Source organism: Eulemur rufifrons, chromosome 19 (genome assembly GCF_041146395.1).
Source record: "Eulemur rufifrons isolate Redbay chromosome 19, OSU_ERuf_1, whole genome shotgun sequence".
In the NCBI taxonomy this organism is placed as follows: domain Eukaryota; kingdom Metazoa; phylum Chordata; class Mammalia; order Primates; family Lemuridae; genus Eulemur; species Eulemur rufifrons.
Genome location: NC_091001.1, coordinates 104,964,161 through 104,983,579, shown reverse-complemented (window position 1 = coordinate 104,983,579; position 19,419 = coordinate 104,964,161). Strand labels below are relative to the sequence as shown.

The 19,419-nt window shown below is 38.3% G+C and overlaps 1 protein-coding gene across 3 annotated transcripts in view; it reads right to left on the bottom strand.

Moving 5' to 3' along the window:
- Positions 1–19,419, bottom strand: part of NBAS (NBAS subunit of NRZ tethering complex) — a 325,219-nt gene that overhangs the window by 83,023 nt on the left and 222,777 nt on the right. For all 3 annotated transcript variants that reach the window (XR_011236168.1, XM_069494000.1, XM_069493999.1), the window contains exons 42-44: positions 17,348–17,458; positions 6,916–7,166; positions 5,532–5,866 (exon numbers count right to left, since the gene is read on the bottom strand). Coding sequence is in view for 2 of the 3 variants with exons in the window: in XM_069494000.1 (XP_069350101.1) it covers positions 5,532–5,866; positions 6,916–7,166; positions 17,348–17,458 (697 nt within the window). In the remaining variant the exon portion in view is untranslated. The remainder of the gene's footprint in view (positions 1–5,531; positions 5,867–6,915; positions 7,167–17,347; positions 17,459–19,419) is intronic.

Below are 19,419 nucleotides of genomic sequence, written 5' to 3'. Positions count from 1 at the left end.
ATATTTTTTTAACATTCTGTACACATACAGAACTCCACTGCATACAGAAGTATGATAAGGAAAATGTATTTGTGCAATTGTTTAAATTGAGAGCTGAAGTAGCTGTTTTTTGCATGCAACCCCATTTTGCTTGAAAGAACAACTGATAGACAAACTATGGTTATTCAGACTTGAATATTTGGCAGATATTTTCTTCAAAGTGAAGAAAGTGAGCTGTCAATTCAAGAAAAACAACACACAGTATTTGTTGCCAATGATAAAATTTGAACTTTCAAGCAAAATCAGAATTTTGGAAAACTTACATCCACCACTATAAGGATGACAGCTTTCCAATACCTAAAGAGTTATTTGATGAAACGGTTGCTCATATTAATGCGTGTGATTTTTTGATATTATATGATGCAATGTATCAGCATTTGGATGATCTGCATAACTCAGTGAACTGCATGTCCAAATTCCTAATGCAATCATACTACAAAATCATATCGGTAAGAGATCCATTCAAAGTGTAATCTAGAGCGGTAGTTTTAATGTAATAGGGTACAAAAAGTTCAATAATATGGTTTCAAATTCCACATTGCAACTCATCTTTAAGAATCTATTATATGTTGAGTTTCAGTGTAGTATCAAAGAAGAACATCCAAAATTATAGGTAATTAAAATACTACTCCCCTTTCCAATCTTACATTTGTGTAAGGCTGGGTTTTCTTCATATACTTCAAGCAAAACAACAACAGAATGAAAAATATGAGAATCCATGTGTTCTATTAAGCCAGACATGTAAATGTATTCTTTCATTATTTTTTGTCTTGGAAATATAGTTGGTTTTCATTAAAATATGCTATTCATGTCAATAATGTGTCTTTTACTGGTAATTTTAAGTGAATTAGTAAATATTTTTAAAATTTCTTTTAACTTCTAATATAATAAATATCAATAGAATATAACCAACATAAACAAAAGCTCCTTAGGGTCTTCAATAATTTTTAAGAATGTTAAGGCATTCTGAGATCACAAGTTTTGAGAACCACCAATCTATGACGATAATTAATTATATAAACAAACATTTAAGGAGTACCTGCTTTATACTGCACTAGAAAAATGGGGATCCATGTTCACTCTTAAAAAAATTCCAATTTCATGGGGAATGTACTTCTCAATCATAATAATTTAAAAATTCCTTAAAACTTGTTTTACTATAAATGAAAACTTCATTTTAAGTCTCTTACAAGCAAGTCATTACCAGCTTGATGTTTCCTATGGCAACTAATACTTATATGGCACATAGTTGATGCCTAAATGCTTCATGATTCATTGTGAATCTACATAAAATACATCGGACCTATGCATCAGAAAGTCACATATCATGCCATGTAATTAGGTAATACAAATTATCTAAATATTTTTACTTAGGTTTCAGACACCGATTACTCATTAGGATGAAAGATGCACTGCCATCCTTAGTTAAAAGATTATTTTGGCAGTGTGGAGACCCTGAAGTTATAGCTACAATGCAGCCTTTTGACCAAGCCTTAAATTTATGAAATAAATTTTATTTTTAGATTAAGTAATGCTTAAGATAAATTTATTCTTCTAGATTTTTATGCCAAACAGTCTGGATAATAGGAAAAGGGTAAATGGTAGCTTATGTCGAGAATTTGAACAGTAATGATATAAAACAAAAATGTTTTTATGCTGTTTCCACAGCTCTAGAAGGTACAGCCAAACAATGGGGATTATAAAGAGGTGAAAGAAAGATGCCTTTTATTAAATAAATCAATCAAGCAAGCAGGGATAGTGACTTAATTATCAATAGAAATGATGTTTGAAGGTCAGAGAATAGACTATATAAAAGGTTCTCAACAATTTTTCTGCTCCAACCCAAAGGAGACAATACGCTCCCATCAGAAACAGTTGTTTATGATGGCAACGAACCACAAACGATGTCAGCTAGAACAGTGAGCACATGTGGAGTAGGGTGGGGAGGGGAGTGGTAAATGCCTATCCAATTCCTGGTCGAGAAACACCTAGCAAGGTACTAGAAAGCCTTTTTAAATTCTGTGATTATCTGTTTTTTAGCTTAGAGTTGGTTTTTTTTTTTTTTTTTTTGAGACAGAATTTCACTCTATTGCCTGGGCTAGACCGAGTGGCTTCATGAGAGCTCACAGCAACCTCAAACTCCTGGATTCCAAGGACCCTCCTGCCTCAGCCTCCTGAGTAGCTGGGACTACAGGTGTGAACCACTACGCCCCAGTAGACCTAGGGATTTTTAAAGGAGTATCCTAGTAAACTTCTTGGTAGCATTTCTTAAATGAGAGGAGTATTTTCCATATATTTATCTATGGATATAGTTGTACCAGCAACTGAAAACAAATGGAAAGTAGAAAATACAAAGGCTGATATTACATCTATGCTCCCCTTATCTAACCACATCATGCCTGAACCAATCAAATAGTGTCTTTCAGCTTCTTTTATCATTTTCCTGAATTTCTGATCCACTAACTTGTTCTCTGTCCCTTCTGTGAAAGTGTTTCTAATTGCTGAATTGACAAGCAATAGGAGAGCAATTCTAATCTGACTCAACCAAAACAAAACAATTTAGATTTGGTAAAAATGCGCTTTAAGCATTTGCATCCTTTTCCCTTCTGCATATTAATCACCTCAAATGTCAGAGACTTACTCTCTGCCTATATGACATAATACCATTTGTGGATATTTTTCCCAGAATTTCTAAGAATTCTGCTAATGCAAATGGCAAGTGAATGACTGTTATCATGAAGACAAAGGGCCTTCTATGGTATATTTTACCAGTGGATTGGGCACTAAATTCAGGTTTTGGGAATATTCTTCTCTGAATTCTAATATCTGAACAATTGTTTATTGTTTTTACATACTCCAGAATCAGCTTACCAATTCTTTCCAAAAATTTGGTTCTGAATTAAATGTGGGTACACATTTGAAAACTGCATACTGTGTATGAATAGTACACACTTATTTTACATTTTAAACATCATATACAAGCTGTGGGAACATCTGGTGTTTTGCAAATTTGGGCAAATCCAGCTGCATTTCCTCTTCCAAATGTGTCCTCTGACATGTGCAGGTTGTGTTTCATTTTGATTTTTATACTCTCTCTCTCTCTCTCTCTCTATATATATATATAGCATAGCATTGTGTGGTTCAAACATGCAGTTTAACTTTTATACTTTTCCTCTCTAAACAGAAAATTAAAAGCTTGCCAATTAATAAAATGAGGAAAAATATTGTGGCTAAACAAAAGATGTAAAGTTAATTTTAAACGTATCTGTCTCACCTCCCTATAACCTACCTGACTCAGTAGAAAACCACCTCTTAAGAATAGTTCACAGTAAATAAATATCTATGCTTGGATTATACTATCTGAATTAAGAGAAAGCAATGCAATAAGTGAATCTTTACCGGGACAGCCGTGCATCTCTTAATTGGAAAAATACACACATATGTGCACAAACAACTGTGCCACACATTTTCAGATGACTGGTGGACATCTCGAATGTGTAAGATTAAGGAACTAAAGTAATGAGAATGTGCTATGATTTAAAATCATTTCTCTTAAAATATCATGAATAACAGCTAAAACTCCAAGTGAACTCTATAGCCTACTCTTAAGTTTAATCATGAATAAATAATTGCTGCTGGAAAGTCTAAAGTGTCTGTCCACCTCCACGCACAGACTCACAATTAGCACACAGCCTTGGCTGACCTTGACAGCCTTCCTGCCCTCACATAAAATATTTAAAAGTCACCTTCGGCCTGAGGGTGGGAGTGGGAGACCGCCTTGGCAGGAAGGCTCCACTTCCCTCCTGGCTCATCTGTTTGGCCCCGTCAGCTCGTTCACTGGTCCTGGATCCAGCCATTGTCCTGGATTTCAACTCCGCACTGGGTTCAGTCCCTTTCCATAAATGACCGGGTTTCTGCCGGGCCTTTCTCATTTAGACTTGGCCCTGCTCTGGACACATCCCAGGATACGCTGCTCCTCGTGGACTGAAAATGCCTGGGGCTCTCTGGTCTAACAGCTCTTCCCCCCACAATTTCTAGAATGGCTCCAGTTCCCTGGGCTCTAGCTGCTTGTTCTATGACTTCCCAGAGGTAGTACAGTTCAGCGGTTAAAAGATAATGCCACAGAATAAGTCTCCTTGAGTTCAAATTGTGGCTTCTCTGTTACCAACTTAACTTTGCTGCATCTCAGTTTCCCAGTCTGTAAAATCAGGGTAATAACATTATTTACCTCACAGATGACTCAGCCACGGCCTCTGACTCAAGGAGGCGGAAGCCTAACAGAGATTCCTAAGGCTCAAACACACAGCTGACAAGCGGTAGGTTCAGAGTTCAAAGCCAGGTTTATATGAATCCAAACATTCTCTTTTCAAATGTATTATGCTATTTTCCTTTAAAATCATCCTTATTGTCCTCCTCAAAAACAACAAAGATGATTATCTCCTTTTTTATAGAAGTGGTAGTAAAATTTAAAACCAAGTTATTAAATAAATTACTTGGGCTGCAATAGTAAGAAAATAAAGAAGTCCTTGGTTATCCACAGCTACTGATATAGTGATTTGGCTAAAACTAGTATTCTTCACAGATGTTTGAATCTCTGCCGGTGCCAACCTCCAAATGAAATGATTTGCAATTCTTAGCCTTTACACTATATTTCTAGGATAATATCAACTATAACAAAGATATTTGGGATAGGGTAGTGGGCAGATTTACTGACTTGGGGGAAGGAGAAGGCAACAGCAAAGATGGTCAAGAGAAGATAAAAAAGGGTACTCCAAAGGCAATAGGCTTCAGTAGGTGAGACCAGAAGCTGGGAGATTTTCCAGAAGAGATAATGCCCAAGATCCAAGCAGTGAGAAATTTATATTTGTTTAGCAGTAGTATCTGGGTGAGAGGCAAGGAAGGGCAGAAAAACCCACATTATCTATTCTGAGTGAAACCACACGTCACTGAGGGATGGAGGCCAGGCATTGGGACGCAGTCAAAGGGCTCGGGCCTAGGCATGGAGTAAACAGCAGAAAATGCGATGTGTACTCCCATGCGTAATTCCATCACCAACTTGTATACTGCGTGATATTCTTGTGAAATTTTTTAAGGATTTAATTTAGCCACAGCTAAGTTGTTAGTCTGGGTTCTGAATGCAGATAATCTGGGCTGGGCACTGGAGCTTCTTTACATTTGGCAATTGAAAAGAAGAGGAAAGTGCATTTACTATAAAATGACATATGAAAACTATAACATGCACAAAATGTACATGTAAATGTACATCTACATTATTTTAATTTAGAATAGTTGTACATCTATAATAGAGGAAAATGATTTCCCAATTAAAACGCTTCATACTTAGCAAAAAAAAAAAAAAAAAAAAAAAAAAAGCCAACATGTAATTATTTTCCATTTCAAGAAAGGAAATAAAAACAAAATCTGCAAAAGGTACAAGCAATTTTCATTTCTTCTAAAGCACTCAATCCACTTGAAACGATTTTTTTGGTTACCTTGGTCACAGCTTTTGGAGAAAATGTAATTGCGTCTACCACCGTGATGAGGTCACCCAGGTGGAGGCGATCAAAGTACTTCATGCAGACATCATAGGCATGAAGCCACTCCGATGAGGACTCTGGGACTTGTTTAATGAGGTGAGGGTCTCCAGTCCAGAACAACTTCTGTAACCAGACGGTGTACAGAGAGCTTGGGGACAGCATCTGTCCATCCTTTTCAGGGATTTTGGGAACAAGTTTGGAAATAGATAAGATATTTTGACTTGAAAGGACTGGCTCCAGTGCTTCAAGAGGGCTCATATTTTCGTCTGTCAGCTTTTTGTAATTAAGACCTACCAGAAGGAAAGAAAAAAGAAAGTAGGTAAGCAGTTCATATAAACATACTGGAGCTTTCTAATAAGCACACTGCCCTCTATATGGCTGAACGAAAAGATCTATCAGTTTAGCTATAGCAGGTTTAGGTTTTCAGATAAATAGATCAGTAGATTTGAGTTCTAGTTCCAGCCTTAAACTTAATTAGTTGCATGATCCTAGACAGGTCACTCCACTTGTGTGCCTCGGTTTCCTCATTTGTACACTGGGGATGGAAATGTGTCCGTGCTCCGTCAATTCCCCACAGCACCTATGTTTTTCCCTTTCGTGCAGTCAACAAACTACATTATACTCATTTGTTATTTATCTGGCATTTCACGAGTTACTTGAAGGCAAGAATTGAATCTTCTTCCTTATCCTCTGTGTCTAGGCCAGTGCCTAATTTGATTGCTCTGTAAACAACAGATAAACTGAAGTAACCTCTCACAATTGTTATGAATTTCAAATAAATATAGATTGGAATGTGCCTTGTAAATGAAAAAGCATCATACATATTTGAAATATATTAAGATATTTAATTTCTTAGCTATGGGCATAAAGATACCATTCTAAAGATTTCCATGATTTATCAAAGATTCAAAGGCTCTTATTTTAAGTGTTCCATGCATATTTTAAACATACAGGCTCTAATGAAGAGAAATTTTGCCAAATTGCCTATTGTAAAGTGTCTCAGCCTTATCATTTATATATATTAAATATGAGATATAACCAATAGGAGTAGGGAAAAAGGTCCCTGGAGGAATAGTCTAAAACTTTGGTTTTAGTACCAAGTCTACCATAAGTCACTAAATGATTTTCAACAGGTTTCTTCCTTTTTTTGGTATTTAATTTCCTCAACCATAAGTGAAGGAGTTGGAAAGATAATAACTAAAGTTGATTAGCTTCCAAATTCTGTGGTTTCAGAGCTCTGCCAACCATAATGCATGGACAGGATTGTATACAGAAAATGAATCCTTAGATTTAATTTAAAAAAAAAAAAAGAGTTTAAGCAGGAAAAGACTCATCCTACCTGATGCAACTACCTTAAATTTCTTCAGCAGTCGAATGTGGGTTTCTGGTTTAATGCCATATTTCCCAAAATCTGCACAGCCACAGTTTTCCAGAAGAGTAAAATAATACAGCAGCCTTTCATGATCAAAGCCACCAATTGTAGGGTAAATGTACTTGACCATGTGCTTGTGAAAGGCTTCAGGATCAGTCTTCAAAGTCTCAAAGAGATGAAGGGCTTGGGCTCGATTTTCAATTTCTCCTGTGGACAAACTGAAATTAAGAGGCAAAGAAACTGTGTTAAGATATGGTTCCATTCTGACATTTCTGTCTTGTGAAGGAAAGAAAAAAAAAAAAAAAAAGATTTGGTTCCTTTATTAAACAAAGTGATTTTTTTTTTTTTTTAACTCAGGAGGAAATGCTACTACTTATAGGTCCCTTCTTTCTGTCTAATCAAAGGCAGTAAGCCACCAGGACCCAGTCAGCTTGCATAAAGGGAAACAAACGTTAGATGCTTATGGTTGCGCTATACAACTTTCATGTTATCTCACGTGGGACCACAGCAATCTCGTGAGGTAGGTGTCACTTCACATTCCTGCAGTTGGGAGAATTGTTCGATGATTCCTAGCTAGAGAATAAACCCAGCTCTATCAACTTCCACTATGAATCATTCATTCACAGCACAAGAAAAATTTAAAATCTCTGCTTCTTTACAGAAATATAAATAGCTGTATTATTTCAGGAATCCAGGAAATGGTGAAAAGAAAAAACTCAAACTTTTACGTGTAAGTTTTACAACCAAGAGTCTTAAATTGACATTCAATAAACCCAAATTTTATACTGTGTTCAAATAAAATTAAAATAGGAAAGAAGAGATAATTGTACTTTCACTTGAATTATCTGTAGCAATGTAACTTGAATAAAACACGTATCTTAATATTTTTATCCTATCTTAGATATCTTCATAATATAATACAAAAGTCATTTAAGGTTAATGTTGGGGGAAAAAAAAATTAACACATTTTTGTTTGGTTGATCGGTCTGTGTTTTTTTGAAGGGGGAAGGAAGGAGTTAATTTTGGCCTTGTGCTTCTCCTTGGACAAGAGCCTCTGGTCTGGTGTAATCTCATTCTTCTGTACAAGATGAGTTTCCCACTCTCTAATTCTGAGAGTCCTTCAGGCAGCCCTCCACACTAATAGAAATGCCCGGTTTCTAGAGTTCTCCGAGGCAGCAATGGAAGCATCTGGAGGCAGGAAGTGAGACCTTTGGCAGCATCAAAGTCAGCTTTCATGTAGTTTTAAAACAAGTCCTCTGAAACAGGATACCCTCTTTATTAAAATTACCACTTTTGGAAAGTGCCAACAGACATGTTTTTGGTTTTTGTAGATAAAATTAGTATCAATTGTGTTTTAAAACTTTTATGAGAGTGTGATGATACTTGGGATAACAGGGGCAATCTATAAAGTGAAAATATCAAGTAATTTTAAAAATTGGTCTTTTTACTTTTGCTTCAAGAGAAATCTTATTTTTCCATTGAGACACAGTTCAAAAATTTACAAAAATATATCTGTAAATATGTCTCCAGGCTATAAAAGTTTCCCTGGCTGCCTTCTTTGTGCTACTGGCACATGCTGAATATCCTTCTATTAGGGTACTCATGACGTGTTTTTACTATATTACCTTGACTGTTTCCCTCACTAGACTGTGTGCTGCTTGAAGGTGCAGATCATCATTACATCTTCTTTATCTTTAGCTTCTTGACACCAAGGACCAGTGTGTGATACACAGGAAATATTCAATACACGTCTTCTGAACACTAAGCAGATGGGTGGATGAGCAAACCATGAGGTGTCCTCTATGTACAAGGCACTGTGCCCAGCACCGGGGAGCACACAAAGATCCATAGCACAAAGTTCTCATCCAGGTGTGAAAATCTAGTCAAGTTATAAACACTTAGAGTTAAATAATGATGCAAAACAATGGTGTTGGCTGACAAAGGGCACACAATTACAGTCCAATTAAGAGTAGGATCTCTAAAAGCTATGACTGCAGAGGAGGGAGAAATCAATGACAATGGAGGGCTTAATGAAAGAAGTACTTGAGATCGGCATTGCAGAAAGGAATGAAGCAGAAACAGTGTGAACAAAAGTATCAAGACAAGAAAGCACGAGGCCTGTACAAGTTAACAGTGAGTATAAATGGCTGGCTGGTCGGAAAACAGTCTTGATGCCATCACTATTCAAAGTATGCAAGGTCATATCTGAAAGATACTGTACACATAGTGGTACACGACAGTGAATCACAGAATTTCTGTTGTTCTTTCATAATTTGCTAAATTAAGTCTGAAAACAATGTAGCGAAGAAATAAATAAGAAACTGTATAACCCCATTAAGATGATTCTTACTGACAAAGATTTGCGGGCAGAACAACATACCAAATGGAGGAGGGAAAACAAACTTGCATTCATTGTGCTGATTATTTGCTAGGTAAATGAAAGCTGCCACTCAGAGAGGTTATGTGACTTGTCCAGGACCAAGCGCCCAGATCTGTCAGGACCTGAAGTGTCCATCTGTTCACCACATCACAAAGTAACCATCAATTCATGAAGGTCAAGCGCCAACAGGAACAGCCACGTCAAAAACAGGATTCTTTCTGTAACACAGATATGAGTTCTGTCTCCTGGCAGCAATAATCTAAAACAGTTTTCTGTCATACTTCATTCCTAACACCCTGATAAACAGAGTATTCCAGACAGACTCATCTACCAAATGGACAGAAAACAACTAGATCCTAACACTTTTAGTTTATCTCTGTTTGACTTGATTCCGAATATAGTCTCTCAATCAACATTACTCTTCCCCGAGCCCACCCACTTATTCTTCTGCGCCTACAATTCAGTTGGCCTGATAAGCAATTTTACCTAATTATCTTGTCAAGGCAGATACTGGAATACCTTTACTGACACATGATAAATACCAAAACCTCCCTTTTCAGTAAATTACAATGTGCTAATCTTTTATAGATGTCAGTAATCAATAACCCATTTTAATAGTTTCCACTGAAAGAAGCTGTTATCTCCCTTTTAGAAAAAGAAATGAAATCACTGCTTAGAAAATAATTTCAAAGAACCCACATTCAAGAAAGTAAAAAGAAATACCATGAAACCATTGTGGACTTTTTGCTAATCAAATTAATGATTACCCTTAAAACCTGTTTAAGTGCTTTTTCCTGAACCAAGTTTTAGCCATAAAGCAGCTTATATCTATAGTGCATATTTAACTTTCAGAGATTAACTACAGGAAGAAGCTAGCATTAGTTGTAGTCAATGTGCAAGGAATAAATTATTAGTACTAATCCCATGATTAAGGTGTTCTCTAATGACTTGAAGTTGTCAATCACCCAAAAATGTGATTCAAGAATACCATGTATTGAAAGGATTTATATTCATATAAGAAAACAAATTATTTAAATATATTTTTCTTTATTCAGTCTGAGATTGAGTGATAATATGAATCCATTAGCTGACTGAAAGGAATACTTTGAACGAGGAGGAAGGGGGAGGGAGAAGGGTTCTGGGGAAAGGCTGAAGAGAGAGCAGAGGGGGTGGGAAAGGGCTGGAAATTAGAACGCACAGATAACCTGCCAGCACTTTTGCTTCTATCATCTCATCTATTATAGTTCTCATAATAACCCTCTGCAGAAGGCCTTATTATTCCTATTCTCTGAAGGAAGCTGAGGCTCAAACAAAAATCCCACAACCAGTGAGAGGTAGAGATTGATTCCAAATTGGGCCTTTCAAGTTCAGCTTTCTGTTTCTACTCAATAAAGCAATAAAGCTGATATTTTCATCCTAAAATCTTATGTTGGGCACAGTTCAGATGCAGTAGCTTGCAAGTCCAAAGACTAACCCTAAAAGCATTAAGATCAATGAATCCAAATGAGTGACCATCACCATGAATAAACAGTGAAATGAGCAAGTCTACCTTCCAAATCGAAGGTGCTCCTGCCTAAGGACATCAGTCCAAGATACTTGGCACATAAGTGCTGCAGAATGAATTTGATGTGGCAGCCTTGATCCGTGGTGTCACCTGACAGCTCGACATGTGATTACTCAGGGAAAATGTGGTCAAAATAATTATGGCATTTTTCAGTTTTGTCAACATTTTGGTCAAGTGTTTTTGCAAACTAAAAAATGGAATTTAACTAATTTTTCAAGATTACCCAGATAGTTGATGAGAGAATCAATAGCAAGTATCTCAAAGCCTATTTCTTGTTACACCGCTACTTGGTGAGTTACTTCATGGAAAGTTTTATGATATGAACAGAGTGATGATGCTGAAGGCCCTATGAACAGGCTTTGTTCTTCCCTAAAGATGGCCTTGTTGCTTTAAGCCTTTTAATTTTCCATAAGATGTCAACTCTGACTGGTTTACATAGCCTCATATTACCATTTCTCTAACAAAAAATGTTTTAAGAAACACCATAGCACAGAAATAATAACAGACATCATTTATTAAGCACTTACTATGTGCTAAGCACTATATTATCTCATTTAATTCTCACAAAACGTATATCTTATAATTGATATCAACACTGACTTGAAAAATAATTGTTCAAATATCAGATGTTCAATGTTAGGCTTATAGTGGCCACAGGATGGGTTTAGTAAGTCTAGCCCATTTCCAGAATTAAAAATAATAGCTACATTTTTTTTGAGCAACTACTACATATCAGGTATCTTGTATAAATTACCTCAGTCTTATTATTAGTTCTGCAAAATGGGCTGAACACAGTCAATTTGCAGAGGAGAAAACTTAGGTTTACAGGGATTAAAAAAACCTTATCTATCAAGAATACACTATAGGAAGGCCACAGAGCCACAGCTTGAAACATTTACATGACTAAAAGCCTGAGCACTTTCTACTGGATGTAAAAAGGCCAAAATGTGTCTTCTTGCTTATATTTTGTGCCATTGTCAGGAGCTCTTGAGTATTTGAGGGAGAGTGATGTTAACGATCACAACATGTAAATGAAGACTGCAGATATACAGACGGAATCACTTCCATTTTTGGTAATGGTAGTAATTAGTTCTTCCATTTTTCAGAACTAATATTTTGTAACCACACCAGACCAATTCAGTTCAACTTGTATGTAACAAAGTTGTGAATTGTTTTTCAGTTGCCATGGACCTCCAGGTTGAAGGTCACAAAATCTGAGCATGCCCAGGTGAACCAAGCGTGCAATCATGGATGGAACCTAAGTGCTTGGATCAAGGAGTGGGGACTAAATTAAAAAGCAGACACTGCATGGTAGGATCTAGGATCCAATCAGATCGAGCCCTGGCATTAGCTCATGGCAGGATCCAGTCAGAGTAGGCTTCCTGGCACCACCCCATTGCAAGATACTATCAGATCATGCCTCATGACCCTCTGACTAAAAAAGCAGCCCAATCCTCGTTTGGGAACATCCTGCTTTGGGAACTATCCCTAATGTGCTCCTTACTTGTGCCAAGTAATAAAAACCTTCCTGTTAGAACCAACTTATCTGTGTGGAGGTAAAAATTTCTTCTTAGGCACGATGTAAATCACAGTTCTGAGTAGGTAATCTTTTTCCCTAGACCAAAAGAAAGATCAAAACAAAATTTATGACTCAATTTTAACAACTGTATAAAACCTGTGACCTGAATAACTATATTCAACATTCCTACTCTAATATGTATTTTTCCTGGTCCTATATTTTTGTTTGTTTTAAAATTTTCAATGTTATGACTTTTAATAAGCTAAATTTCCTTAAATCCTAGGGGACTAAAATGGGGTTAAAGCCTCCCCTCTCCATACCACTCTCACACTAATTCCTCAACAAAGCCAGGGTTCTTCAAGGGGAGATGGAAGAGAAGGCCAGAATTTAGAATACTTTACAATGTAACAATCTGGACACAAATCTTTGCGAGTATCAAGTTTTAGGCATAAATTCTATGGATCTTCTGTTTCCATTCAGAAAAAGGTAGATGCATTATATTAATAGCTTATTCAACTTCCCACAGATATCTCTTGCTGTTACTCATTCTTGCATCTAAGACCCAAAGAATCCTACCAGAGAACATGAAATTGACTGGAAAACAGCACAGCACATTCAGAGTCCCTATGACCAGGGACCTCACTCTGACTCCATCCATGTGTCTGAGAGACAATACTAAACTAACCAACATAGAAGACAGTGTCAGGATCTCTGCAACCCAAGAAAAATCACTTGAGTAATCACCTCAGTGACTAAAAAGTATAATAGATATTAGAGTTAAATCAAAATGCAGGATGTTCAGCCTTCAAATTTGCTCTCTAAATAAGAAGGGAAAAGATGGGAAGTGTTATCAAGTCTGACTCCTACTTAGTTCTCCTTTGCTCACTCTGTTCCAGCCACAATGGTATTCCTTTAGTTACTCAAAAACATCAAGAACTTTTCTGCCTTTCTGTTCCCTTGGCCTGGACCACCCTTTCCTCCATTCTTCAAGAGTGAGCTCTTTTCTCTTCACATCCAAGAGAGGTCTTCCTTATCTGCTACTTCTGCGTCGACATTATGATTTTGTTTTGTTTTTATTTTTTTGAGACAGAGTCTCACTATGTTGCCCAGGCTGGAATGCAGTGGCATCATCATAGCTCACTGCAACTTCAAACTCCTAGGTTCAACTGATCCTCCTGCCTCAGGCTCCCCAAGTAGCTGGGACTATAGGAGCATGGCACCATGCCCACCTAATTTTTCTATTTTTTTCTTTCTTTCTTTCTTTCTTTCTTTCTTTCTTTCTTTCTTTTTTTTTTTTTTTTTGAGGCACTGTCTCACACTGTCACCCAGGCTGGAGTACAATGGAGCCATCACAGCTCACTGCAACCTTGAACTCCTGGGTTCAAACAATCCTCCTGCCTTAGCCTCCTGAATAGCTGGGACTACAGATGTGTACCACCACACCTGGCTAATTTTTTTATTTTTTGTAAAGATAAGGATTCACTTATGTTGCCCAAGCTGGTCTCAAACTCCTGGCCTCAAGCTATCCTCCTGCCTCAGCCTCCCAAAGTGCTGGGATTACAAGCATGAGCCACGGCACCTGGCCCTTGATGATATTTACTACAACTTGCAACTTACTTTTGGGATATTTTTCAGTGTGTGAGGGGAGGGGAGAGTTAGAATATAAGCTCAATGATAATAAGAATGTATCTGTCTTGTTCAGCACTTAAAACCATGCTTGGAATACAAAAATAGTAATAATAATAACATTTAATAAATAAATATAGTATTATTATAGCAGCTGGAAGCATCCTCCGCATTTCAAAATGATCTTGTGTCCAAAACTTAAAGACACTTATAGAATCAGCAGAATTAACAATAATAATAGCAGAAATAATCATAATAGCTCCAAAGAGCCACCAGGTTACATGCTTTCCACAGATTTTCTCTAAGCCTCACAGCCCTCCAGGTGAGGATAATGGTCTCTGTGACTAAGAAAACAGTCATTCAAGAGGATTAAGGAACATGCTCAAAGCCACATAGTTGGCGGCTATGGGCAGTAGATTTGGATCCTGAAACTTGATCTGACTCCACAACACATGCTGTCACCCGTAGGCACGTGTACACTGGCAGGTACTGTTGTCTGTAAGATCCACCGTCATGTCTAGAACAGCCCCACGGTGAAGACAGCTACTAAGTCTGCAGTAAGTGACACGGCAGACTGGAGCTTGGGGCGCTGAACATGCCCCAGTAGAACACAGAGGCTGAGAGAGCCAGTGTCTGCTAGTTGGAAGTGACTCCAGGCACTCATAGCCACTCAAAGCCGTCACTGCTGTTTAAAATTGTAAGAAGAAAAAATAGGAGGAAGAAAATAAGGGGAAAAAAAGAGACCAGCAATTCAAGTATGGGTGTTTGTGAGAATGATCTCTTTCTGACAGGAGTGAAATTCCAGGGATAACTGCCATCAACTAAGTACCAATCATGTGTCCGGTACTATAGGTTAGGTATTTTACCATTAAATAATTTAATTTTTATTACTCTCAGAGTTGAGGAAAATGAGCTTCAGAAAACTGAATTATCTTGTCCAAGGACACACAGCTAGAAGTGACACAAACAGGACTCGATCTAGCTATTTTGATGTTAAGGCTTACGCTTTATCTGCTACACCATGCTGCCTCCCCAGAATCTGTCTGTGTGCACTTGTCCATAACTGTGCTGTTGTAGGTGATATCTTCAAAATCAACCAGGAAGAAGGGGGACGTGCAATTATAGCGAAATAAACTTCATGGGGGGAAAATGACATTTTAAAGGAACAGTAAGACAAAATCCTATGGCAAAGAACATTATTTTTCTTGTGACTCTACCTGTTAATTTCCCAGGGAACGTTGACTCAACAAATAAATGTCGGGCAATTTCTATTGTATTAACAAGGCTGATTTCAAATAACTATGTTACCAAGTTTGATTAAATAGGAAGGCAAACTGCTGCCTTTTAAGTACAGAACAGAGAGCACCGAACACCACTGCTAAATCAATATTAAGTGCTTTGCCACTCTCAAGTAATGATGCCAGGAGGAAACGGTTTCCTGCTTTTGTAATTGCTGTGCATCTGCATAATCACACCGCTATCAGGTATAATGATATGCCAGGAACAGTCTTGCACATTACTCGACTGCCTGATAATTTATAATATATTCAGAGACCAAGGAAGCATCCTGTTTGTACAGACATGACATCCTTTTATGTAACATTCAATGAAAGAAAAAAGATATTTAATAAAATGCCAGGATATTTTTAAATGCCAATATGCATATCATAAGAAACATTTATTTGAACATATTATTGTGCCTCAAAAGTGGTGAAATCTGTACACCATTATCACCCATGTAGCAACCTGATAAATACTTAAAATGTAGATGTTAAAATTTCAAAGTGATTAATAAAAATTAAAGAGGCTGAATTATTAGCCTTTCTTGACCGATGAGCAGGATTTGACCCCACTCAGTACTCCCTCGCCTTCTTTAAACTCTTTCTTCTCCTGCTGTTCTCTTTTTGTCCTTTTACTAACAGCTCTTCTATCATTAAATGTGGAAGGCCCTCGAGATCTGTCTGAAGTCCTTCTCCTTTCTTCACTCTATATTCTTTCCCACAGCACATCCACAACGTAGCTTATTTATTATCAGTGTGCATATGAGTCCCAAGTTAGCAACTTCAGCTCCACCTTCTCTTCTGAATCCCGGATCTATAGGATCCAACTGCTGACCTGACCATTTCTCTTGGGCGTTCAGTGTGTGTGACTTTCCCATTCCCTGCCTTTCCTTCACCCTCTGCTTACAATACCTTGACCCTCATCTAGTGTCCCCATCTCATTGAATGATGCCACCATCCACAGGTGGGCCAAGTGACACCTCCCCTTTCACTCACCCTCATATCTAGTTTATCCTTATTAACCAATATATTAAGTACTCTCTATTTCACCTTTTAAATATCTCTGAAACCCATTCTCACCTCCCCTTCTGAACTTTCAAATCCCTACTCCCAACTATGGTCATCTGTCATGGGGTCTGTTCCCACAAATAGCTCTCTAACTGGTCTGTATATGGCAACCCTGGCTTCCCCACAATCTTTCAACACAGTAGCCAGAGTGATCTTATCAAAATGCAAATCTGGTCATATTATGTCCCTCTTGTTCACCAAAATCCTTAAATAGCCTGCTGTTATTTTCAGGAAGAAGCCAAAAGCTCTCTGTAGGGCCTCCATGGTCTTGCTGTAGGGCCTGGCTCCTCTGCCTCGCCCATCTCATCTCAGGCCATCTTCCTCCCATCTCCCTGGAACTCAGCAACCCTGTCCATCTGTCAGGCCCTCAGGCTTATCATGCTTCTAATCTAAGGGCCTTTGCACTTACCGTACTGTTTACCTAGAAAATGGTTCCCTTCTCCTTGTGTAGTTCATTCTGACTCAGTATTTAGGTGTCTGCTCATGCATTATTTGCTCAGGAAAGCCTTCCCTAACTTGCCAAATCCCCTAATTGGGCCGTATTACACAGTACTTGTCAGAGTTTTAATTTCACATTTGCTTATCTCGTTAACCAAAATTACCATCTATCTGTCTCCCGTTGCAAGTTCCAAGACAGCTAAGATACCTGCTTTTGCTCACCATTGTGATCCTAGTGCCTAACACTGCACCTAGCACACAATAGATTCTCAGTAACATTTGAACGAATACATGAATGAATAGTTAAGTATTTAACCCAAGGCTATTACTACTGAAAAACAAAAGCTAAAAGGCAATTGTTAGAATATTGGTGCATTGATGTATAAAGAGAGAATGTACCAAGATACCAGTCTACCATAGCTAAAAAGGAAAATTTTAATTGTACTCTACAACTTCAAGATCCTTTCAAAATAGACAACGAAAAGAAAGATGGAAATAAACATACATATGAATTGTGTGCTTACCCACTGTCGGTGAACAGAAACTCCAAATGGGTCATAAAAACTTCCCAGCGGGAGACACTGTACCGCTGTGCCAGAGAAAGAGCAATGCTGTACACATTTTCCTCCAGGGTTCTTCAGGAATGTCCGTCAAGCCCAGGAAAGGGAGAGAAGAGAAACACGTTACCCCCATCAGCAAAGAAAATGCTCATTAGGACAGCTCTCCAGCGGACAGGGGTGCCGTCAGTACACGCCTTCAGAAGACATTTCACACTGATTCAGGAAAGTATTTCCAAGGAATTTTAATGCTCCTTTTTCACTGTGGTGTATTGCAATCTACCAAGGACTTGCACAGACCAGTGGTTCTTAATCATGGGTACATTTTGTCCCCCGGGGGACATGTGACAATGTCTGGAAACATTCTGATCATGACAAGTGGAGGGAGGGGGAGATGCACTACTGGCATCTAGTGGGCAGAGGCCAGGGATGCTGCTAAACATCCTACAGTGCACAGGAAGCCCCACAGCAAGGAATTAGCCAGTCAAAATGTCAACAGTGCTGTGCTTGAAAAAACTCTGAACTAGACTCCGGAGCCTATAGTCAAAAAATAGTGCATTGCTATCCTACGGGTAGATATTAGAGAAAGCCCTCTTAGTCACTCAACAAACTTCTATGTTTTCTATACCATGGCAGGTACTGAGCTAGCTGCTTAAGAATATAAAAACAAACAAGCTCACAGCCTAGTGGAGGATAGGAGATGTGAACCAGCAACACACACAGTGGTGGCAGTGCTAAAACAGAGGATTACGAAGCTCTGTGAGAGTAGAGAGGAGAAAGTGACCGATGTGAGCTGAAGGCTGAGGAGTAAACGCACGCTAACTCAGCAGGGCTGGTCAAGGGGAGAAGAGACAGATGGGCTTCCAGGAGATGAAGGAGACGGGGGGTCGCAGCGAGGAAAGCACAGCGTCCTCAGGCCTGCAAAGGGACCTGCACCTCACTCTACAGGCAGGGGAGAGTCAGTGGAAGATTTAATCCAGGACTGTCACTGCCAGATTGGACAATCTCTAGGCATATCAAGAATTCCAATAAAATTGCCACATTAAGGCCATTTTGGAAAGACTATTGCAGGACCCTATTTTCCAGAAGTAGAGAAATGAAAGACAGAATTCTTAGCTGGAAGAATGGTTTGGGCAAAACCACAGAAGCAGAAATGACATCTCTGTTATTATTAAATAGCACTGCTAAGACTGCATTTCCCCTAGCTAAAGAAACCACGGCATTTATGTGCTTGATTAGCCAAGGGCTGGCAAACATTTTCTGAGAAGGGCCACATGGTAAACATTTCAGGCTTTACTGCCACAGTCTCTGTGGCATAGCCTTCCTTTTATTTATTTATTTTGCGTGTTTCTTTCCACAGACCTTTAGAAATGTAAAAAACACTTTTTGTTCATGGGCTATTAAAAAGAGGCCAAGGATTATATATGTCAACCTATGGATTAGGTCAGTGACAATTAGAAATTATTTCTTATTTACCGAGTACCCACCTCCACAGGATGGAATGGCAATCCCTTGGGAATGGGGCCATTGCTAATTCATCCTTTCCGTTATGGGAGTCTGGCACATTGCCTGGCACAGGGACACACTAAGCACTGATATCTTTATCACTTGTTAAAGTGGGAAGGACCCAAACAATGTTATACCCTCTTCAAAGGTACCCTGCCTGACCCCTTAGAATGTATTATCTAAGACATACAGACGATAAAGGACAGATATAATGCACTTATAAAAAACAACTGCCATTGAAATGGACATACAATAAGAAAATGAAGAATGGTCATATTGTGTACAAGTGAAGGCACAGATCTGCAAAACGGGAGGACACGGGGCCTTCAGGCATCTTGTATGCAGGACATTGAAATCCCATCTCCAAATCAGAACTGCAAAGGCAGCAAAACCGTGGAAATAACGAGGCATTTTAAACAAGCCATTCAAAGACTGTTGTATATTTTTCTAAGCAACAGACTGTAGGGAAGACTCTAGTATATATTTATCAAAAACATATATGTGTCTTCTAGGACATACTTCAAATAATATAT